Source organism: Tyto alba, unplaced genomic scaffold (assembly GCF_018691265.1).
Source record: "Tyto alba isolate M040663 unplaced genomic scaffold, T.alba_DEE_v4.0 Super-Scaffold_18, whole genome shotgun sequence".
In the NCBI taxonomy this organism is placed as follows: Eukaryota; Metazoa; Chordata; class Aves; order Strigiformes; family Tytonidae; genus Tyto; species Tyto alba.
The window spans coordinates 26,055,584-26,075,123 of record NW_024881280.1 but is presented as its reverse complement, the minus strand read 5'-3'; the positions used below and the strand labels follow the sequence as shown (position 1 = coordinate 26,075,123).

Here is a 19,540-nt window from a genome sequence, read left to right as displayed (position 1 = left end):
TCTGAGATAAATAATGCTACTGAAGTACATTTCTGGTTGAACACTGTATCTGACAGAGAGGGCTGGGTGTTCTGTCAGATAAGACCAAGAAGATCCAGAACACTATCGAGTGCAATAATAAAAATGGAAGTTGCAATGACTTTAAAGACAGAACATATTTTCTAAGCAAAAGGAGGGTTCATCTCTGCTCTCTTCAAGAATACTAATGTGCAAAGTCGAGATGCACCCACTGGGCTCCAAAAAGTAAGTGAAAGTCAGAAGCTGCCTGTTTGCAGAAAACCAACAGGCATTTCTCATGTATTCAAACCACGTAGAATAAAGTAGAGCATTGTAATGAAATACAGTAAAAAATGTAGATGATATGCATCTTATGAAAACAAGCTGTTGTACTCTACTGCTGAGCTTTAAAATGCTCCGGCTAAAGTCTCTCCTCTATGTTAAACCATATAGATTTATTTTCCAGACTGTAATTTAAGGTCTAACTAATTCTATATAGTGGTTTGTTTTTTTTTTTTCACATATAACTATACAAACTCAGCCCTAATACTACAAACTGCTAAACGTTTTCTACTTTTATTAATCTCAGCGAAAACTGAAGGCACTCAGCATCTCAGGCTGCCAGTTTTTCCAGCCATTGTGGTAAATGTAATTAGTAATCATGCATGCACACGCATATACACAGGAATCTACACACAATTTTTTGAATTTTTTGACCATGAAAGTATTTAATTTGCATCCAAATTCCAAACTGCTATGGAGATCCAAGTGCTGACTGCTTCCTTTTCAAAAAGAAAAATCAACAACTCGTTCATAAATGCTCTGGACAAAAGGTTTGGAAGAGACTTATAAACAAATGAGGAATGTGGTAGAAAAGTTCTGCTGTTGGTATTTTAAGCTTATTATCAAATGTAGTCTCCCAGAAATTCTTTGTGCATACAAATTTTTTTCATGCATGCAATGAACTTCCTAATTCACTGTTTCTGATCTGATGTTCAGTTCTGGAAAACTATCCTATATCCAAAACTTAAGAGCATGATTTGGTACTCACCTGCAGCAGTTTTACACCGATAATAATGCTTACATGCAATATTGCTAACTTATATTACCACAAATGATGCAAGTATATAATTTCTTACAGCAGAATCACAGAGACCTGAAAGGTGACATGCAGGCCATCTTCTGGGGACCAGTACAGGATATTACTTGCACTCTGTTTTCATACCTGAGATATTTGCTAGAACTATCTGAAACGTGTCACCATATTATGTAACTGAATAATACTTACACTTTTTATATATATACTTACACACACATATAGATGTACTATGTATTACATACATATAGATGTTTACACACACATATATACCTATATATGCATACATACATAGATATATAAAAACATATTTCCATTAATTCCTATTTCCTGTACCTTTTGCAGTGCTCCAGTCAGAGACACAGAGCTCAGATTTCTTGGATTTTATAAAAGGAAACTGCGTTTGTCGTCCCTTAATCCTCTGTTGCAGAGAATCTCTTTCCTCTGCACCAGTTCCCTGTGCTTATTAAGCTTTCCAACTATTTTCAGAACTCAGGCTGTGTATAAGCAGAGGCTTCACTGTAATGGAGCAGAGAGATAACAGTGCCTCTCTACACAGCTTTGTCACTTCTACCCCTGAAATGATGTGTGCAGTTCTATGCATTTCATTACCAGAAAAGAACAGCACAAGACAAAACAAAAGAGAAAACTGATAAAGAACTGCTGTTCAACAAGGAACAATGATCATTGCTCTAAGCTGATGTCTAAAATCTTTAACTTCACTGCAGATAGCTCAATCATCTTGTTTTTGCATTTGCTGAAATCTTCCTTGAATAAGAAAATTAATGTAATATGACACACTGCAGTAAAAACTGTCATTGCCCTAACATGACGGAATCCTCAGAAAAATGACCTCCTGGAGTGTGTATCTGACAGAAGGTTTAAGAAATCTGTAGGATCAAAATGCAACCTTTGTTTAAAAGTGAAGGAGAGATTAACTGAGGTTTGAAAGTGAAAGAAGAATTAAGACTCCAAGGTCTTATTTCAAGTCTTGCCATTGAGAGAGTCCTTCAGGGCCTGGTCCACAAAAGAATTAACTATCTGTTGTCAGTGTATAGATCTGAACTTTAGATATTTGAAGCTTAGCTACACTAATATACACAAAGATCCTCTCAGACACTGGAAAAATTATGGCAATATATCTATAAAATGCCGTTGAAGCTATTGGACTTTCACATATGCAGTCATCTCCAGGATCCAACTGGTAAAATTCATTTTAAATAAGCATGTTGAATGTGTAGCTGACATCAGAGATTAAATCCCAATAAAACACAAGAAACAATACTGATTTTATAGGGATTTTAAGGCAAAAGCAGTGGGTATCAATACCAAGTGATATTCCAAATACAATTGTAAAGCTGGGCCTTCACAAAAAGTCTATTTTTAAAAGTACTCCAAATGATTCTTACCTCATTTGGTGCTCAGGCTCCTAATTAATTAGCTGTAATGGAGGCTAAGCAAATTTGGTATGGAAAAAGAAACAAAAATGCTCAAGTTCTTCAGGATACTTTAAACATTTCCGTGTGAATATAGTGTTCTTACACGAGGAGTGCCAAGCCTGGCAGCTCTTAAGAGTTTCTTAAACTATCTGAATTAGCAATGTGTGTTTGGACACTTGCCACATACAAGACAGGCCAACAGAAAACTTGCAGCTTGTCATGAGGAAAGAAAGGTCATCTGGGAGGCAAAGAAAACCACTAGAAGAATAACAAATCTACTAATTCAATAGTAAATGAGGTATAGATGACTGAGATTCATTTTTCCTATGCTAACAGTTCTTTGCCTTTGCTGTAGAAAGCACTATTGGAACATTCATTCTTCAGCAGAGAACTGTGTAAATATCTTCTGAGAGAAGGTAAGTTAGGGAAGAAACTACCACACCAGGTTTCCCCACTCTTTATGTATGGAGGAAGAATTACTACTAACAGAGCAAGATAGACACACAAATAGCTGCTTTCATCTTTAAGCAATCCTTTTATTAGAATAGAGGTGCTTCAGGCACAACATTTGCAGCTTGTTTTACCGGCTGTTTCTAAAAATATCACCTTAGTGAAGGAGATTTTTTTCCTTCTCTCTCCAAAATAATTTTTGTTTGCTTTTCCTTTCTAAGGGAAAAGTGATAGATATGGAAAACAGCATCTGTGGGAAAGATCACACAGCTTCAGGGATGGACTTTTTCCATTGCTATTCAAAATACAATGAAAAGCTATGAATGAAACAACTGAAGATGCTGAAATATACCGGCCCAACTTCTTTGATAAATGTAATCAAAGGTTTTATTCTTCTAACAAAATTGGTACAGAGCTAGTGACAGATGTTTTCTATGGAGAAAAGTATGGTCTAATGCTCTGGAGAATCTGAAGGGGGAGAAAGGACTTTGAAAAACTGGAAAGGAGTAGCAAAAATCTCCCTAGTTAAAGGTGAAGGTTACTAGTCATATTTTCAGAAATGAAAAAGTGAAATCCCCACACAATACTTATGACTACAAAAGTTTATTTTGTAATAAGATACTTTGTTAGAATGTTAACTTCAATTTTTTTTTTTTTTTTTTTTTTAAGCATCACTTTCCAAATAAAAGTCATTTTAAGACAAAAGTTGAAATTTACATTTTAGGAGTCATAAAACACTTTCTTCTTTTGGATTTGACACAGAAAGTTCAGAGGAACCTAGATGGAGTCCCCACAGTACTTTGCCAACACCAAATCTGAACTTTTTATCAAAAAAACCCCTAGGGCACAGACATTTTCAACTACCTTCCCATCTCTGTATTCCCTTTGGGCGTTAATGGCATGTTTAAGCATGTAAAGTAAAGGATTTTAGGTAAACCTGAAAACCTCTCAGTTATCTCACCAGAAAATAAAGCTCTGAAGTCATTAATCATTTCATGCTCAGAGGTTGCTCACACTACTGCTGTGTGGGGCATGTTGCAGTGGTTTTTTCCAGGGGAAGGCTACCCATCAACCACTGGAATAAGGGCAGTACGTCCATTCTACTGTACAAAAAAGCGCTTTTTTTTTTTTTTTTTTTAGATATATACATACTCCTTCTACACTGCCAAGTTTCTTGACTTTCTCTCCAGCTGTCAAACCCTCCTTAATCCTCCCCACAGCTCTCAGAGTCCCCAGTTCCCTGGCAGAGATAAGTGATTCAGAAGCTTGCCAAAGGCACCTCCCTGCTGCAAGCTCAGATGTGTGTTGGAGGTCCTCTATTTCAGACTATGTCCAGATCTCAAACCCGAGAGTCACACTTGCCTGCACTCACAAAAAACCTCCCTCAAAATGCTGGGCTGTACTAGCTGCTTTATGAGTTATACAAAAGCTGAAGACTTGAATTAACAGAACTTAACAGGAGTATGAGAAAGGGGATAAAGCAAGATTCAATCTATTTGTTCCACGTTTGTTTGTAAAGCTCCTAAACAAGTTTATTCTACTCCTCTATTTCAGTTCCCCAAAGTGGTTCTTTTAGCCAAAACATAAACATAGCATTAATATATGTATAAATGTACACACATGTATACACAGAGAGAAAGTATGGGTGTGCACATGCTTTGCAATATATTAATGATCTGCGTATCAACATTAAAAGAATTAGCATACGGGAGAACCACAGATTCTAGAAGAAATACAAATCTCCAGGCACTCCACCATAGACTTGTTGCTTCATGGAGAGAAGTCAGAAGAATAAATTAAAATGATATGTTGGTCCACAAGAAAATACGCTGAACTAATTACAGGGCTATTTTTGTTTTTTGTCTGTCAAATATAGAATTTATGAAGCCTCCCTAAGATTTCAGCAGTGAAAATCGGTATTCACTAAAACTGGTATCTAAAAATCAGTCATACCGTTTTTAATACCAGGGGAAAAAAAAAAAAAAAAAAAGAATTATTGATATCCATAAAAAATCCCCCAAATTAAGCCCCAAATGCTTTGCACTTCTGTTGTTCCACAAAGACAGAGCAATTTTTTTCCCTTTTTTGATTCCTCTGACATTTATTGTTCTGATACTGGGATGGGGTGAAACCAGTGAAGAGACAAGCATTAGAATTTTCTTGTTGCTCTAAAAGAAGCTAATTTTCAGATTTTGTATGTTTGTCTGTAAAATAGTTATAATTCCACTTGAATGTCAAAAGAGGAACTGATGATCCTTATAAGACCTCCCCGTGGGACTAAACAACTTCATTTTTTATGAGACTCAGCAGAAATACAAAAATGAGTCCTTGAGTGCGGCTCTTTTGTAAGGTTCTAATAATGTATTTATTAGCACAATGAAAGTGCAGAGTAAAATATGTTGTTGAATTAGTGAACATCTGAGATTTCAAATCAAGTCAGTCTAACTGTTTTTTTTGCTTCTATGCCTAGTTTCAAAACTGGTATGCTCTTTGTCTCAAGCTCTTCAAACATCATTTAAAGTAAGCAATAACACTTCACATCACTTAGGAACTGGGATTCCCAGCTGCTTACAGTTGGAATAAAGCACTGATTTCTAGCTCTTGTGATTGATTAATAAATTGGAACTGAAATAAGGAGGCAGAATGAAGGCCAGGTAGTAACCTTTTTGACATAATTATAAGCTTTGGTATCTCATGATCTATTTGGGTTGAAAATGGAAGTAGAATGGGTTTTCCTGCCCTACTGAGGTATCGTTCCAGGCTCAACTGAACATCAGTACCTTTGGGCTTAACACGAGGCACCTTCAAGTCTAGGCATGATGACCAAAAGAAATATAATAAAACCCTCTAGAAGCAAAAGTGTGTCTGTAAATGCTCAGCATGTTTTCTCTCCAACAGATATCCTATACCTTTCAGAAATCAGATCGTTCCTTCTTGTTTAAAGCTAACTAATCAGTTGCTATAGACACTTAAGGGTCTAATATACATACATTTGCTTCTGATTCAAAATCTGTTCCTGAGCCATGTGCTAGCTCTTCTCTTCCACCGAATGTGTCACTGGCTATTTTTTCTTTCTTTCCCATATATTTTATGAAGCTGAAAATCAAAGCTAACAGGGACAAAAAGCAAGTCCCAGCAGGTTGAAAATATCATATCTTAGTATTTTAGACATGTGTCAGCTTGATAACATAGGCACAGCACTAGAGCGATTGCCAGAATGTGACAGTGCACATGGCTTCAAGTTTAGAGAACACGCTTTAAAAAAAGACTGGAAGGCAGCAAGGGCAAGGTAGCCAGACTGTGGGTCTGATCCTGATCTGCTCCTGATCTTAAATGTGAAACCAGGGAAACTTACACCAGCTAAGTCAGGCTGGAGAAACTGTTAAGTTTTTGAAGCAAAATTCTGATCAGGATGCAAGTTCAAGTGATGGATCTGTGTATGATAAAAGATCTGTGTATTACAGTGTTGTGTTTTGAGCCCAGAGGGCAACTGAGCACCACACAGCTGCTCGCCACACACACAGATCCAACACATGCAGTCCACTCATGACGTTAATTTACGTAACCTGAGCATGGTTCATTCCATTGTATGTGTTAACTTTAGAGGAAAAAGTGATATTTAATAAAAATTATGCCACACCAATGTTCCCTGACATTAAAATATTTGGCTTTTGTACCCCTCATTTGCTTTTCTCTACATTAACAGATTAGGAGTTGTATCTACTTCACAAAAATACACAGTAATGTTACATGTCACAGCAAGTGATAATAGCACTTAGTACTAAAACCTTAACAATAACATAGTTTGCTTGTACATTTTGGGTAGTTAGCAGTACAGTGCCATTTTGGTGTATTGCACAGCAATTTGCACCTGAATATTAAAGTCCATTAAAATATTAATTAAATGTCCTTCTTTCTCTTCATCTCCACCTCATTTAGCTAAGAAGTATTTAATTTACCCTGCCTTACAGGTAGGAAAATGAGCAATATAGATGCACAGTCACAGGAGGAATTGACAGCGGAGCTGGGAGCAGCACACCGGAGTTCAGGCTTTTTATCCTTGGCCTTAACAACTCAAACCTCAGCTCTCCCTCTTGCTCAGTGACAAATGTCACAAGATCCGAAGCTAGCAGCCTGCCCCGAGACAGAAAACAAAGGTATGAACTAACTATTTCAGGTGTCAGAAATCCATATAAAACAGAGCACAACAGGACCTTCCATGGCATCTCCTGAGCCTGAGTGAGCCTCCTGCTCCCTGCAGTGGAGGGCTAGTCGCAGGCATCACAGGTTGCTACATAAGGCAAACAAAAGCAACCGTTCCGCAGGACACAGCGCCTTTACCACATCCTGGAGGTTACTGTCCTGATGCCTGGACACTTGATTTACTCATAACAGTACTCTACTATGGAGGTTACCCTGAGCTTCATGATGCAGGGTGCTAAAACTCCGATTGTTCTGCTCCAATAACCTGCCACTTGAGCTAAAAAAAATGTTTCTTTTGCTGTTAGCCTCTTAACAGGACTGCTCTGGTCTATCTGACAGAGGGCAGTATTACACAAAACCATGAGCCTGTTGATTATAATATAATTTTATAAGCAGTTGCTTTATTTAAGCAATTGCCAAGAAAAATCTTTAGATTCAGTAGGAATTAAAAGTTGTGAAAAACGCATGGGATCTAAAATCTAAACTGAACAAGCTTTAAATATAGATTAATTTTTGCTCTAATTAATAGCACTCATTAATGTTTCTCAGATCATATATGAATTAAGAAAACTGAAAAGCAAAAGATCATTGGTTCTTATTGGTGAAAGAAAAGCTATCTTTTTTTTATCCCTCTACAAGTACGGGAAACACCTTGGGTGAGTTAAATGAAATAATCAAATAGAATAATTCCATGTTGGAGACCTGAACATATCCCATCACTTCCCTCTTCTGGTAACTCTTAGCTTAAGCATGTAAGCCTAAGTTCACAGATATCGTCTTATCTTCCCTGCAGAACAAACTAATTCCTGCAAAACAACAGGGATTTTAGCTAGGCTAAAGGCACGGGTAAGCATGCTTTTTGTGATGTCATGAACATTATCTGCAAGAAAACCGGCTGCCTCTTCCTCCGCTAACTTGACCTGAGCCATTGATGCCAGCTGATGTATCGTAATGCAGTGAGGCCTTCCGTGCCACTAACATGGCTAGTACAGTCACTGGGAACAGAATGAAGGGTACCAGGAGATGCACCGCTGTACAAGCCAAAGGATGTTTTTTTCTAAATAGTGTTTCAAGTCTAAGCAGACACCTGAAAACCCGGCTTGTTTTCTTCTGTCTTATACATTATTGCACATTTATGATGCATATGGTAGAAGATATTCCAGATGCATTTCCAGAATTGTGTTCAAGTTATAGAAGTAAACATCAGCAAGACAGTTTCTACCACTATCATTAAAGAGGCAAAAAGAAGACTGATCGCATAGAGTAAAGATGCACTGCTCTTAGAAATCTTAAGTATGACCTACATTTTTTGTCTCCTAACTAAAAATTAACTATGAATTTTAGAAATACATTCACATAGATATAATTTCAGCTGCACGTGCACAGTGATACTCCCTTCCCAAGACCGACTTTTATAAAAAAGCCTAGGTACTTTCCATTTAACAGACAGCCTGCATCCTGTGTAGTGTTTTCTGGCATCTAAAGCACAGATAACAGGAGTTCTTACTCTAAGACGTCAGCATGCACATAAAAATCCCCTAAAAAGCTGTATAAGAAGTCATTTCAGCAATATGCCAGTAAACCATTTTTTGAGTGAACGATAACAGTCTGAAAACTTTCCAGCTGAAAACTTTGTCTTTCATAAGAAGCTGTGCAGATGTCTTGCAACTCCCAGCCCAAAGCCTTGGGGTGATGCTCAGAATGTCATTCAAAGCTTGGTGCCCCTTTGCAGACCCCCCTCTGGCAGGTGGGGAGGGAAGGAGGGGAAGGGAAGGGGAAGAGGGACAAAAGAGCAGCGGGGAGCTAAACACCAGCTTACGAACAGAGAACAGAATCACATAACAACACTGCACCAATGGACTCCAAGACACACTGACAAGACAGATGGACACAGACAAGACATAAGATCGCTACTGAGAAATAAAAAAAGAGCAAAAAAACCCCACAAAATAAAATAGATATATAACACTGAGGCTGCAAGAAGCAGCCAATGGTACTGGCATAACTCTTCCAAAAAGAAGAAATTATAATACAACTAAAACTTAAATTGAAACAATATCCCCCCAAATCATACACTACGGACTTGCTCGGTTAGCCTGAATGCGTAGCTCTGATGGAACACAAGATGGCATCATCACAGCCCATGCACCGATTAATGAAGGCCATGGTTAGTTAAATCAGCTAAACTACAGCATGCCATAAAAATGATCTTGCACTGACCCAGAAATAAAAGATATGACAGATACGCTGCATTGCAATAAAATTCTTTTTATGCCATCTGAGGTTTGTAGGGCTTTCTTTGTTGGAAGAATTTTTCCTGGGAGAACGCAGGGGTAAAGGGAAGTCTTTTTTTGCTTCTGGATGTTTTTTCTCTGAATTCAATTTTTAAAAAAAGGGAAAAGGGAAAAGAAAGGATAGAGGCTTTGAAGAAGTTTTAAAAAAGGTAGGGAGAAAGGAAAATAAAGAGGGGTAAGAATCTTCATTCTTTTGCACACAACTTTCTTGGGATGTCTGAAAATGTGGATTTCTTAAGGATGGCAAGAAAAGATTTTGTTGCCTTTATTGGTTTGCAGATCTATATCTCTTTCTTGAGATTATTAAACCATTATTTTGTTGGAAGAACTCCAAAAATATAAATTGAAAAGTACAGCAATGATTTTAAAAATTAAAAAATAGCAGTGTGGCACCATTACGAGCCAAAAACAAAAAGGGAAAGAAATATAAAAGAAACTAAAATATCAATCACCAAAAATTCATGCGGCACAAGATGAGGTGAAACGACAGAAAATGTTCTTCAAATATATACAATGTATATATCTATCTATATATACACGGAGTATGTGTGTATATATTGATGGATATACCTGTATAATTTTTTTATTTTCCCTGCCCCACCCTAACCCAAGGCTAATTGGTAGATGAAACTATCAATTAAAAGTAAACGAATAAATAAAAGGAAGAAAGAAAAAACTCTAACAAAAAATAAATTAGCGTGCTTTGTTCACCAAGAAATAACAATATCATGCATCTGTCCACACCAGCGGATGCCAGGGTTAGATGAAGGCATGAATTTCTGTGTAAACATGTGATTGGATGATAGGGCCTACTGCTGATATTGGTCATTTATTACTTTGGCACATACACATATAGAGATATATATGCACACTGTATAACAGTGCATATATAGATAAAATATCCTCATGGGTGGGGCCTTTGGAGATTACATAGGAAAATAGACCAATATGCTGGAAACCAAACTCTGTATAAATTCCTAATACAAAAAAAGAAAACAAAACTTTCTGTAAGTCATCTGCAGGATTGATTAGTAAAACTTGCTCGTTTGGTTTTGTTTTGGCCGTAAGACTGTAGCTAGGAAATTCCATCAAACAAGTGATGCTATTACACCCTGGGAAGTGCCTCAGACAAATCCCTTCCCTTCAGGGCCGTACGGTATTCAGCTATGAGCTGGAAAACCTACTTCTCTGCATACTCCGAGGCATGTGTTCAACTTTAAAGGCCATTTCTTGTTCACAGCATGAGAAATGAAGCAGAACTCCTACTTGACAGAAGGAGAGACTGGGGATCATTGGGTACTGTATTTGTGGGGAATGTTTCTCTGAGGAGGGCAATAAAATTCTCTGAGTGATTCAAGAAGGTTCATGCAGTTTATGGAGGCCAAGAGTCAAATCAGCACTTCTCTTGGTTTCTTCAGTCAAGGTTTCTCCACTTCTAGCATACTGGGTGTTGTACTGTGTTGGCTGCTTGCAAACTCTTGGAAGAGATTCTGCTTGTTTTCTGCAAATAAATCTCTGACCCGGGCAGCCTGCAGGTACACAGTTCTTCAGCTTACACGGGTGGAAACTTGACTGTCCTAGCCCATAAATCAGGAGCCTGAAGTGGATGGGTACAAGCCAGTAAATTATAGATACAGACACCATACCTGTAGGATATGTGTCTCCTGTGTACAGGCATATGCTACCAAGCACCGTGTAAATTCCAGTGCAAAGAACTGTAGATTTTGGCATCTCTTTGGCACCTGTCTCCAGGCCCTCATGTGAAAGGCTTACCAGTCTGTTTAGACAATGCAAACCTTACGATATATAAAGCCTTTAGGGAAAAAGAATAAATTTCTCTGGAAAAAAAAGATCACCTAGGAAATTGTTGGGCTGATAGTAAGGGAAAGTCATCAACTGCACTAAGGAAGAAACACGGGCTGTGTCAAGTCAGGGAGCTAGGATTAAGACATACAGACCATTTCAAGAGGTTGCATTATGGGTTTCAGGTTAACCAGTGAGTGTTTGGGTCTTACTGTTTTGATTAGTGCAATGAGCAACTTGGGGTGTGATCCCTATCAGCTCCTCAGCCACCAGCCTCCAGCCAAGGCACTGCACTAATGGCTTAAGGGGAACAAGGGCAATGGTATAAGGAGACACCAACAGCTGCTGTCAGGAAAGCATAACCATTATTCTCAAGGCTTTGAAGTCTCAATAAGATCAGTGCTTCTTAGTTGGAGCAAAGATTCTTTCAAATCGTTCATCCTCTGAGAGTGGCTGAGAGACCAAAACGCCACCACAGACCTCTGTTCAAAGGCACAGACTCAGGACCCTGGCTTCAGTTTTGAGGCACTTGAATATTCGAGCCTCAAATCCACCTGGAACAGGCCAGAACAGAGTCCTGTACACATACAAGAGAAAAACATCATGTTTCTGGTGCAGAAAACAGGTTTTTGACCATGTATTGGGACAAGTGACATTTCCATCGAGTAAGAGAGGGGATATTCTCAACTGTAAGTAAATATTTCTCTGGGGCAGATGAACAGTTTTACGTCTTCTATATCATTTACAGTAAGCCATTCTGGGAGATCTAGAGATCTAGGCTTGTCTGCAATAAGATGAATAGCAAATATTTTTTCATCCCTGAACCTGCAATGACTTTTTTTTTTTTTTTTTTTTTTAATTATGTAAAATACAAGTGACTTTTGGATCCACAATTGTCATTGCCACCGTTTGTTAGAGTAATTCCTTACGCATACATATGTGTCCACAGGGGATGCCTGTAGGTCACCTCAGTCAGGACAGGTCCTGTGACAGCTCCTGGTTTCTAATCAGACATCCCAATAGAAATCACATTTGGAAGCGGGGCACAGAGTGGTAGCCAGCCTGCTACAACGAGTGTCTCAAGATAGCCAGGAAATTCCGGAGGGAAGCAGAGTGAGAAAATTGCCTTTACACTGTCTTCTTTTAAAGAGATGCAAGTGTCCAGGTGCAGATCGTATTCTTACTGAGACTCAGGTCTCAGATTCAACAGACAATCAGAGTTAAGTGGCAATAAGACCTTGTGAATGGTTCTCATATGATATTAGCCTCAAAGAGGACATGATTTTCTGTCTTTTGAGCTATCTTTGAGTACACCAAAACAAAGTCTTCAAAAGTACCCTGTAGGGTACTGCCTCTGATCCAGGACTAAGACCAAAGTAATATATTTAGATCTTGGGATTTGCTTCTGACCCATATGAAATCTGAAAGCTTTTGATTTCTGGCCAATGTTCTCTTCTGCCCTTGTCTTGCTTATTGCACAGCAGGTTCATAGTGATGTATATTGTGTCTCACAGCTGCAAAAGTGAGTTCAGTAACCTTTGCATTACTGGACCATGGCACTGGGGGTGATGGAAGTCCAAGTCCTGGCGTTTGGCAGAAACTCAAGAGCTTTAAAAGCTACACATTATCAGAGCAACAAAAAGGAGCCTGTGCTGGGTTAGGTCATTTAATTTTCAATTTGCTGCAAAAGGGATCAGGAAAGCCAGCAGGCAGTGTAAAATAAACTGACCTGTCAATAGAACAGGATGAAGCAACTTCAGATTGGCCCAATTAAAAAAAAAAAAAAAAAAAATTAAATTTAAGAAAATCCAAACCCCCACACTAGAAAAACCAAGTAAGATATTTTAGATCTTTTCTTGCCACAATGTATACATTTAAGTACCATATCTTGGCATATGGCCAGAATCCTGATTTGGTGAAGTGTAAAGGCAAACATATCTGCTCAGCCAAGCAAGCACCACTGGATTTTGATAAACTGGCTCAGATTGCTTTAGTGCTCCAGAGTGGAATGGGCTGTGTGAGTGCTTTGATACTGTCTGCATTGCGGACACCATTCTACCTTCCCTTGCTGCACTGGGAATGGAGACAATAAGACAGACAAAGAAACCTAAATGAGGAGCAACATAAACCTGTAACTTTTCTGTCTTATTATGATGGAATGAGCTAAAGGACCTACATATCCCTCCTCCTTCTGGTGATTTTGTACACCAGCACCTCTGAAAGCAGGAAACCACAAAATCTGGAAGTGTAAATTTCATCAGCAAGGACCATCTGGGAGAATTTTTTTACATGTAATCAGGCTAACTTTTATTCTCAATGCCACAGTAATTCTCAAGAAAAGATTCAGATTTTAGTGGCTTATGTGGACCACTATCCTATGGAGGAGGAGATGAGGGTGATAAAAGATACTGGGTGAAATCTTCAAGACTGTCTAGTAGTTTAGAAAAGTACTCTCAGCAGATTTTCAGCAAATCATATTATTTTACATTTAGAGCTGCCAACTGTAGTGCTTAGCAGGATTTTCAAAGGCAAGTCATTTTTACAAATCCAGTTTATACCTGTTTGTAGCATTAGATTTCTAACTGTGTCAGGAGAGAGGTATAATTAGTCTGGAAATGTTGCTCTAAAGCACTCTGAAATTTCATGCTAAACATCCTATTTTACCAAATTTCTTCTCAAACTTCGATTTTTCCACTGGCAGCACAAGCTGAAAACGTTGCTATTACAGTTTCTAGTTATTGAAGTAATTGTGATTTCTGTGTTGAAACATAAATGACAATAATGTACAAGAGGAGGAGTCTGATAAAGATCTCATTTCCTCCTTTAATTGAAATACTTGGCAATCACAAAAAAAAAAAAAGTCTTGAAATGCTAGTGAAGCTTTAATGAAATGATTCCTATCCATTCACTTGCATATCAGTTGTAGTACATTAGTCCTTTTAGCATGGTCCTATTAATCTCATGCCTCACTTTCATGATAATCACTGTGCTGACGTTCCATTACTACCTTTAATCAAAATCCCAGTACCCACACTGTTCGTGCTTGACAATCTAGTATTATTTGGAATGCTTTTCTGCCAGATGGGGAGTTGAGAAACTCATAGAGATATGTGAAAAAGGAGATGGGAGTAGGCTGAGGTATCTGTTAGCATCAGTCGTCATGTCACTGCCTTCCCTGCTGTAACAGGGAAGTCAAGAGAATAGGTGGAAGTTCCCAGCTACAAGGCAACGCCAATCTCAGGTGACTGCAGGACCAACTTCTACCAAAAAATGCAGGTACAGCCTGACAAGTTGAAAATAAATATGAAAGCACTAGGCTTAGGTGAATTTTAATGTTATTGTATTAATCAAATGGCTTCAGGAAACTAGAAACAGAACATCTATAATGCTTTCTTGGGATTTTTTTAAAGAAAAAAAAAACAAAACACATCCCAAATAAAACAAAGCAAAACCAAACAAAACAAAGCAAAACAAAATAAAACCCCGAACTGTTTATATGTTTCATTTTTAAGGACAAAAATTTCTAACCAAACTACCTCTTTTAAATGTACACAGAAATTCGATGATGTCTGTTCTCTATTATAGAAATGCTTAACTCATGGCAAGCCTCAAAAAAGAAGACTTGAAAAAGCCTTAAGAAATAAAATAGACTGCAGTTGCCTGCTGGATATCACATCATATATATCACCAGAAAGAAAAGCCATCAGTTTATCAAAATGTATCTGAAAGGGAGAAGCTGAGTCAGTTCCACATGGCCAGTCCTTCTGACTCTTTAATGGATACATTTTGAAGCATCACTGCAGATAACAGGGCAAGAATTAGTACTAATTTTGTTATGTTAGAACTATGTTTTTGTGCTCCCCAATTTCTTTGGGCTCACAGGAAACAAAATTAGTATAAATACTTTACCGTGTTAACTGTATTAAATATCCCATGGACAAATGTATCCGTTTACAGTCTATCTTCAGAGCAGCTAACAAAGATTAAACAATGCTAATAACTCATTATTGCTTCACTTCTGTTTCTCTTCTGTTTTTCAAACATTCACCCTCCTCACTTCATAAATCTTTATTATTTGTCACGTGCCACATTGATATTTTTGTCTTCCCGCTGTGTCAGTGACGTAACTGCTACAAACATGTGAACTATTAATTAGCTGGGATCACTTTCAGGAAGTTTGACTTTCCATGCAAACAACTTTATATTAACCAAATAGTGACTACATTTCTATATTTTGCTGTTGCCAAGTCCATGGGATCTGATGCTTGGCTGTACCATTTTTATTTTATATACAGTGTATATATACATATGTGTATATATATACACATATACACACACATATATACATATATAATTATATATGTATACATTCACACACATATAAATATATGTATGCATTGTTTTTTGCAAATGAAATCAGAAAGCAAGCAAAACAAGACTGACCTGACTTACCTGTACTGGGCTCACAGTCAATGAAATCTTCATCATCACTGGAACATTCAGCTGATGAAACGATGTCATCTGTTGTCTGGCATGCGAAGGAAAGGAACAAAGGAAAAAGAACAGAGGAAAAAACCGTAAGATACCTGGAAGTCAAAAGGCTGTTAGAGAGGTGGCTAAATATCCTAAAAAAAAAAAAAAAAAAAAAAATTGTTTCAGGATTGTAACTTTTAAAATATTTCATTTGTACCAAGCATTCCAGACATGCCTGTGTAAATGTACCCAGCACGGAGCTGGAGTGTCCTGTGGGAGGAACGATGCTTTTCCTGCGCTGTTGAATATTTCAGGTGCGCACAGGTGCGGTGTGCCCGCCGGGCTGTTGGGGCTAGCAGCCGGATCGCACGGTGCTGTTGAACACAGTAAGTACAGCGGGCTACACCACCTGCCTGGCCAGCAAACCATCCTCCCACAGCCAAAGTAGATGCGTCCGGTCGGAACATGCTGGGCTCCTTGATAAATAGCAATACCACGTCGGGCCAGCCAGAAGGCACTTACTGAGAGGCTTACCATATGAGGCATGTTCAGGCTGAACATGCTTTCTGCAAAGAAAAATGTACAAGATAGAAAATATGCATCACCCAGGCAGCTGGGAGTACTCTTTGCTGTGTTGGAGGATGCCTCACTCTGAGGCAAAGGTAACTCCTGCCCTGCTAACGAACTTCTTGGGCTGTGATTCCTTTGTATTTACCCGGATAGTAAAATATTGGTGCAACCCATTTGTTGCACAATGAAGAACTGCTGCATGTGTCAGTTATGCCCAACATGCAACCTCACCTGCTTGCTTGCCAAGTGAACAGGGATGTGGCTGTGAGTGGGCTGACAGGCGGGAGGGTCTGGTTCTGAAAGGCTTAAATCAAACTGTGACTGTTCATGGCCCTTTTTTTTTTTTTTTTTTTTTCCCCGATGCTCGTCTAATTAATGAGCAGCATGTACTGCAGCATGTTAGAGAGAAGTGTACTGTCATCTCTTCCCAGCAGCATCTCCTGCCTGTAATTGCTGCAATTAGTTGAATTAGTAATGCAGACCATTAGGGAGAGTCTGTGGCAGCCTCTGGACAGGTTGTAACGTTCCTGCACACATTACAAAATTACCCCAGCGCAGCAGCACTGGCTCAAACCATGGTTTCTGCTGAAATTGTCTCCCTTAACAACTTTTCCTTGCAGAGAGCTGCCTATTCTGCTGAGCAGTAGGATCGGTGGGATGACTCCTGAAACAAAACAACTGAAATGTTCCTCACCAGGCAGAAAGCATCACTGAAAACTCAGCTCCTTAGGAGAAGGCAGCTGTACTTCAGTAGACTGTACTTTAGTAGTCCACATGGATATTATTGGGAATCTCACATCATGACAAGCCTTCTAAATCTTTATCTCTAAAAAAGACTCTCCAGTTTTAAATAAGGTCTCTTTTGCATTCCTATGTCTGCTATGGCTGTCTCCAACATACTCCCTCCCTCTTCTCTTTGCATAAGTGTTCTGAGGTTTCGGCCTTTTCTTTAGCCTCCTGTGGTCCTAGAACTATCAAGCTCCTCTGTGCCCTGATACAAGTTCCTTGCTCTCCCCCCTTCTGTTTGTATTTGAGCTAACGAAGAAACCAGAACCGAGCAGCCAGTCAGAAATATCAGACTGAACATAACATTCCTTCGTTCTTGATTTCAGTGGCTTAGAGTGAGCCAAGAAGGAAAAACAGGATCAACTGGCTGTAAATAAAAGATATAAAACAGTGTACCTGTAAAAAAACAGCCATGAAGTAATGTAATCTCTTTCGTACATATTATTCAGTCTTACCTAGCATTACCATTTAGCAATGTTTTGTAGGATGCAATCTTGCAATAGTCTCATGCTTAAATACTTTCACTGAATACTTTCATAATCTTGCCTCAATGGGGAAGCAATATTAAAAGCAACTGGAGGTAACATGTATAAAGCAATTTCCTTCCTTACATGCTATGGTCATTCATTTTTTTTAGCATCTTCTTTTAGTCATAGAAAATGGAAGAACACTGTCAAAATCCTGGTGACACCGCTCTTAAAACAAGCTGGCTTTAAAAGTTCATCTGTTCAGTGAGAGGTCAAGAAAGGAGGAGTGACCAAAACATAAATTTACTTTCTACAATTCTTCTGTCCTGTCACATGTATTTTACAAAGCATTATTTATTCCAAAGGACACCAAACCACTTAATAACTTATGCAGGCAGTGATCACATCCTCCAACAGTGAAATGCAGCTGTCTCAAGGTAGAAAGATATTAGTTTTTATTTGCACTACTGTAAAATAATTTAGCAGAATAAGTCAACAAAACTATACTGCAAGAAATTTTTAAAGCAGGTGAAATGTAGCTAGTGAAACTGGAGATTTATATTACAGTTGTCTAAAGTACTTGTAAAAGAGTGTTAAGGATAGCATTGTGAATAAAGAATGAATTATCTACCACTACTAGAAGACTTTTCTCAGACAGTGCTAAGACCCTGGCAATTGCTTTTGGTTTCCAGGTTGAATTTAGAATATATGGATTCTGCTCTTAGTTGAAGACCTGACGATTCACATGTAGGGTCTCATAGAAAAATAGTGATGATTTGCTTCAAGTAGAAAATAAATGTAAAAATTCTAACAATGTGTGGTTGTCACTTATCAACTGCCATACCTATTCACTTACCCACTTACTTGCTCATATCTAAGGGCTTCATGCAACATTAACTTGGAATCAGATCCAATTGAATTGACAATGTGATTCAGTAATTGTAAAGAATAAGGAGTTCCTTTATAACGTTTTTTTTTCCTCATGATTATTAGAGGCATCATATGAAATCAGAAAGGTAGAATGCCCAGAAAAAAAAACCAAGTGATATTTCTTTACACATTTTTTTTTTTTTTTTTTTTAAAGGAGTAACTCCTTGCAACAAGATACTGGTAGGTAAAGGTTTAGATTCATTTTGGAAGTGATCAGCCAAATTAAAGGTAAAAACATCCATCCAGAGCTATTAAATACTCCACACCTAGCCTGGGAAGTCCATATGCCACAGACACCAATGATCAAAGAAGTATCACTATTCACATTGTCCTGTTCAGGACCCTCTCCCCGAGGCCCCATGCGTGGCCAGGGCCAGCAGCAGGGTGCTGGGTGAGGTGAGCCTCTGCAGCCTCCTAGCCACTCCTGTGCATGACAGATCCTGAACATCGCGGGGACGAAGAATTTTAAAGTCAAGATGAGTTCTGAGCAGGGGCTGAAAAGTCATGAAGCCTGGCCTTTGTTTGTCTTCTTGATCAATTTCCCATCTAATAAGCAGCTTAAGGAACGCATATGCAACATATTTATGCTGTGTTCTTAGATATGTGCTCTAGATTTTCTTCTAAAAGATCCTCATGCAACTTGTGGTGATTCTGAACAGAGAAGGGCACAGTCAGCCAGACTCAGACAAAAAGCAAATGTGTGATGTGCAATACAGCCCAATCTTGCCAACTCTGACCTATATATGCACTTTTTTTATGACTGGTTCCACACTTTATTCTATCAGTTAATCTCTGTCCTTTTTCTTGCCATCTCCAGTTTTTCTTGTTTTGTGACTGCTGTTTGTCCATGCTGCTGATTTTGTATGTATAAAATGAGGGTTAGAAAAAGAGAAAAACCTCCAGAAGTGGTATTAGACTTAAGTCAAGGTCATTAACGAGATCTCTGGAAACCACAGAAAAGATAAGTACACTAATCTGTCTTGCCATTCCCTATCTTGTATTTTTAATCTCAGTACTTTCCATCACAATTCA

General features: G+C 38.4%; 1 protein-coding gene across 28 annotated transcripts in view; it reads right to left on the bottom strand.

Moving 5' to 3' along the window:
* Nucleotides 1–19,540, bottom strand: part of NRXN3 (neurexin 3) — a 1,014,891-nt gene that overhangs the window by 23,280 nt on the left and 972,071 nt on the right. For 16 of the 28 annotated variants that reach the window (XM_042790607.1, XM_042790621.1, XM_042790616.1 and 13 more), the window contains one exon: nt 15,726–15,810. In XM_042790607.1, coding sequence (XP_042646541.1) covers nt 15,726–15,810 — 85 coding nt within the window. The remainder of the gene's footprint in view (nt 1–15,725; nt 15,811–19,540) is intronic. The other 12 variants (XM_042790610.1, XM_042790620.1, XM_042790622.1 and 9 more) reach the window with 1 other exon arrangement.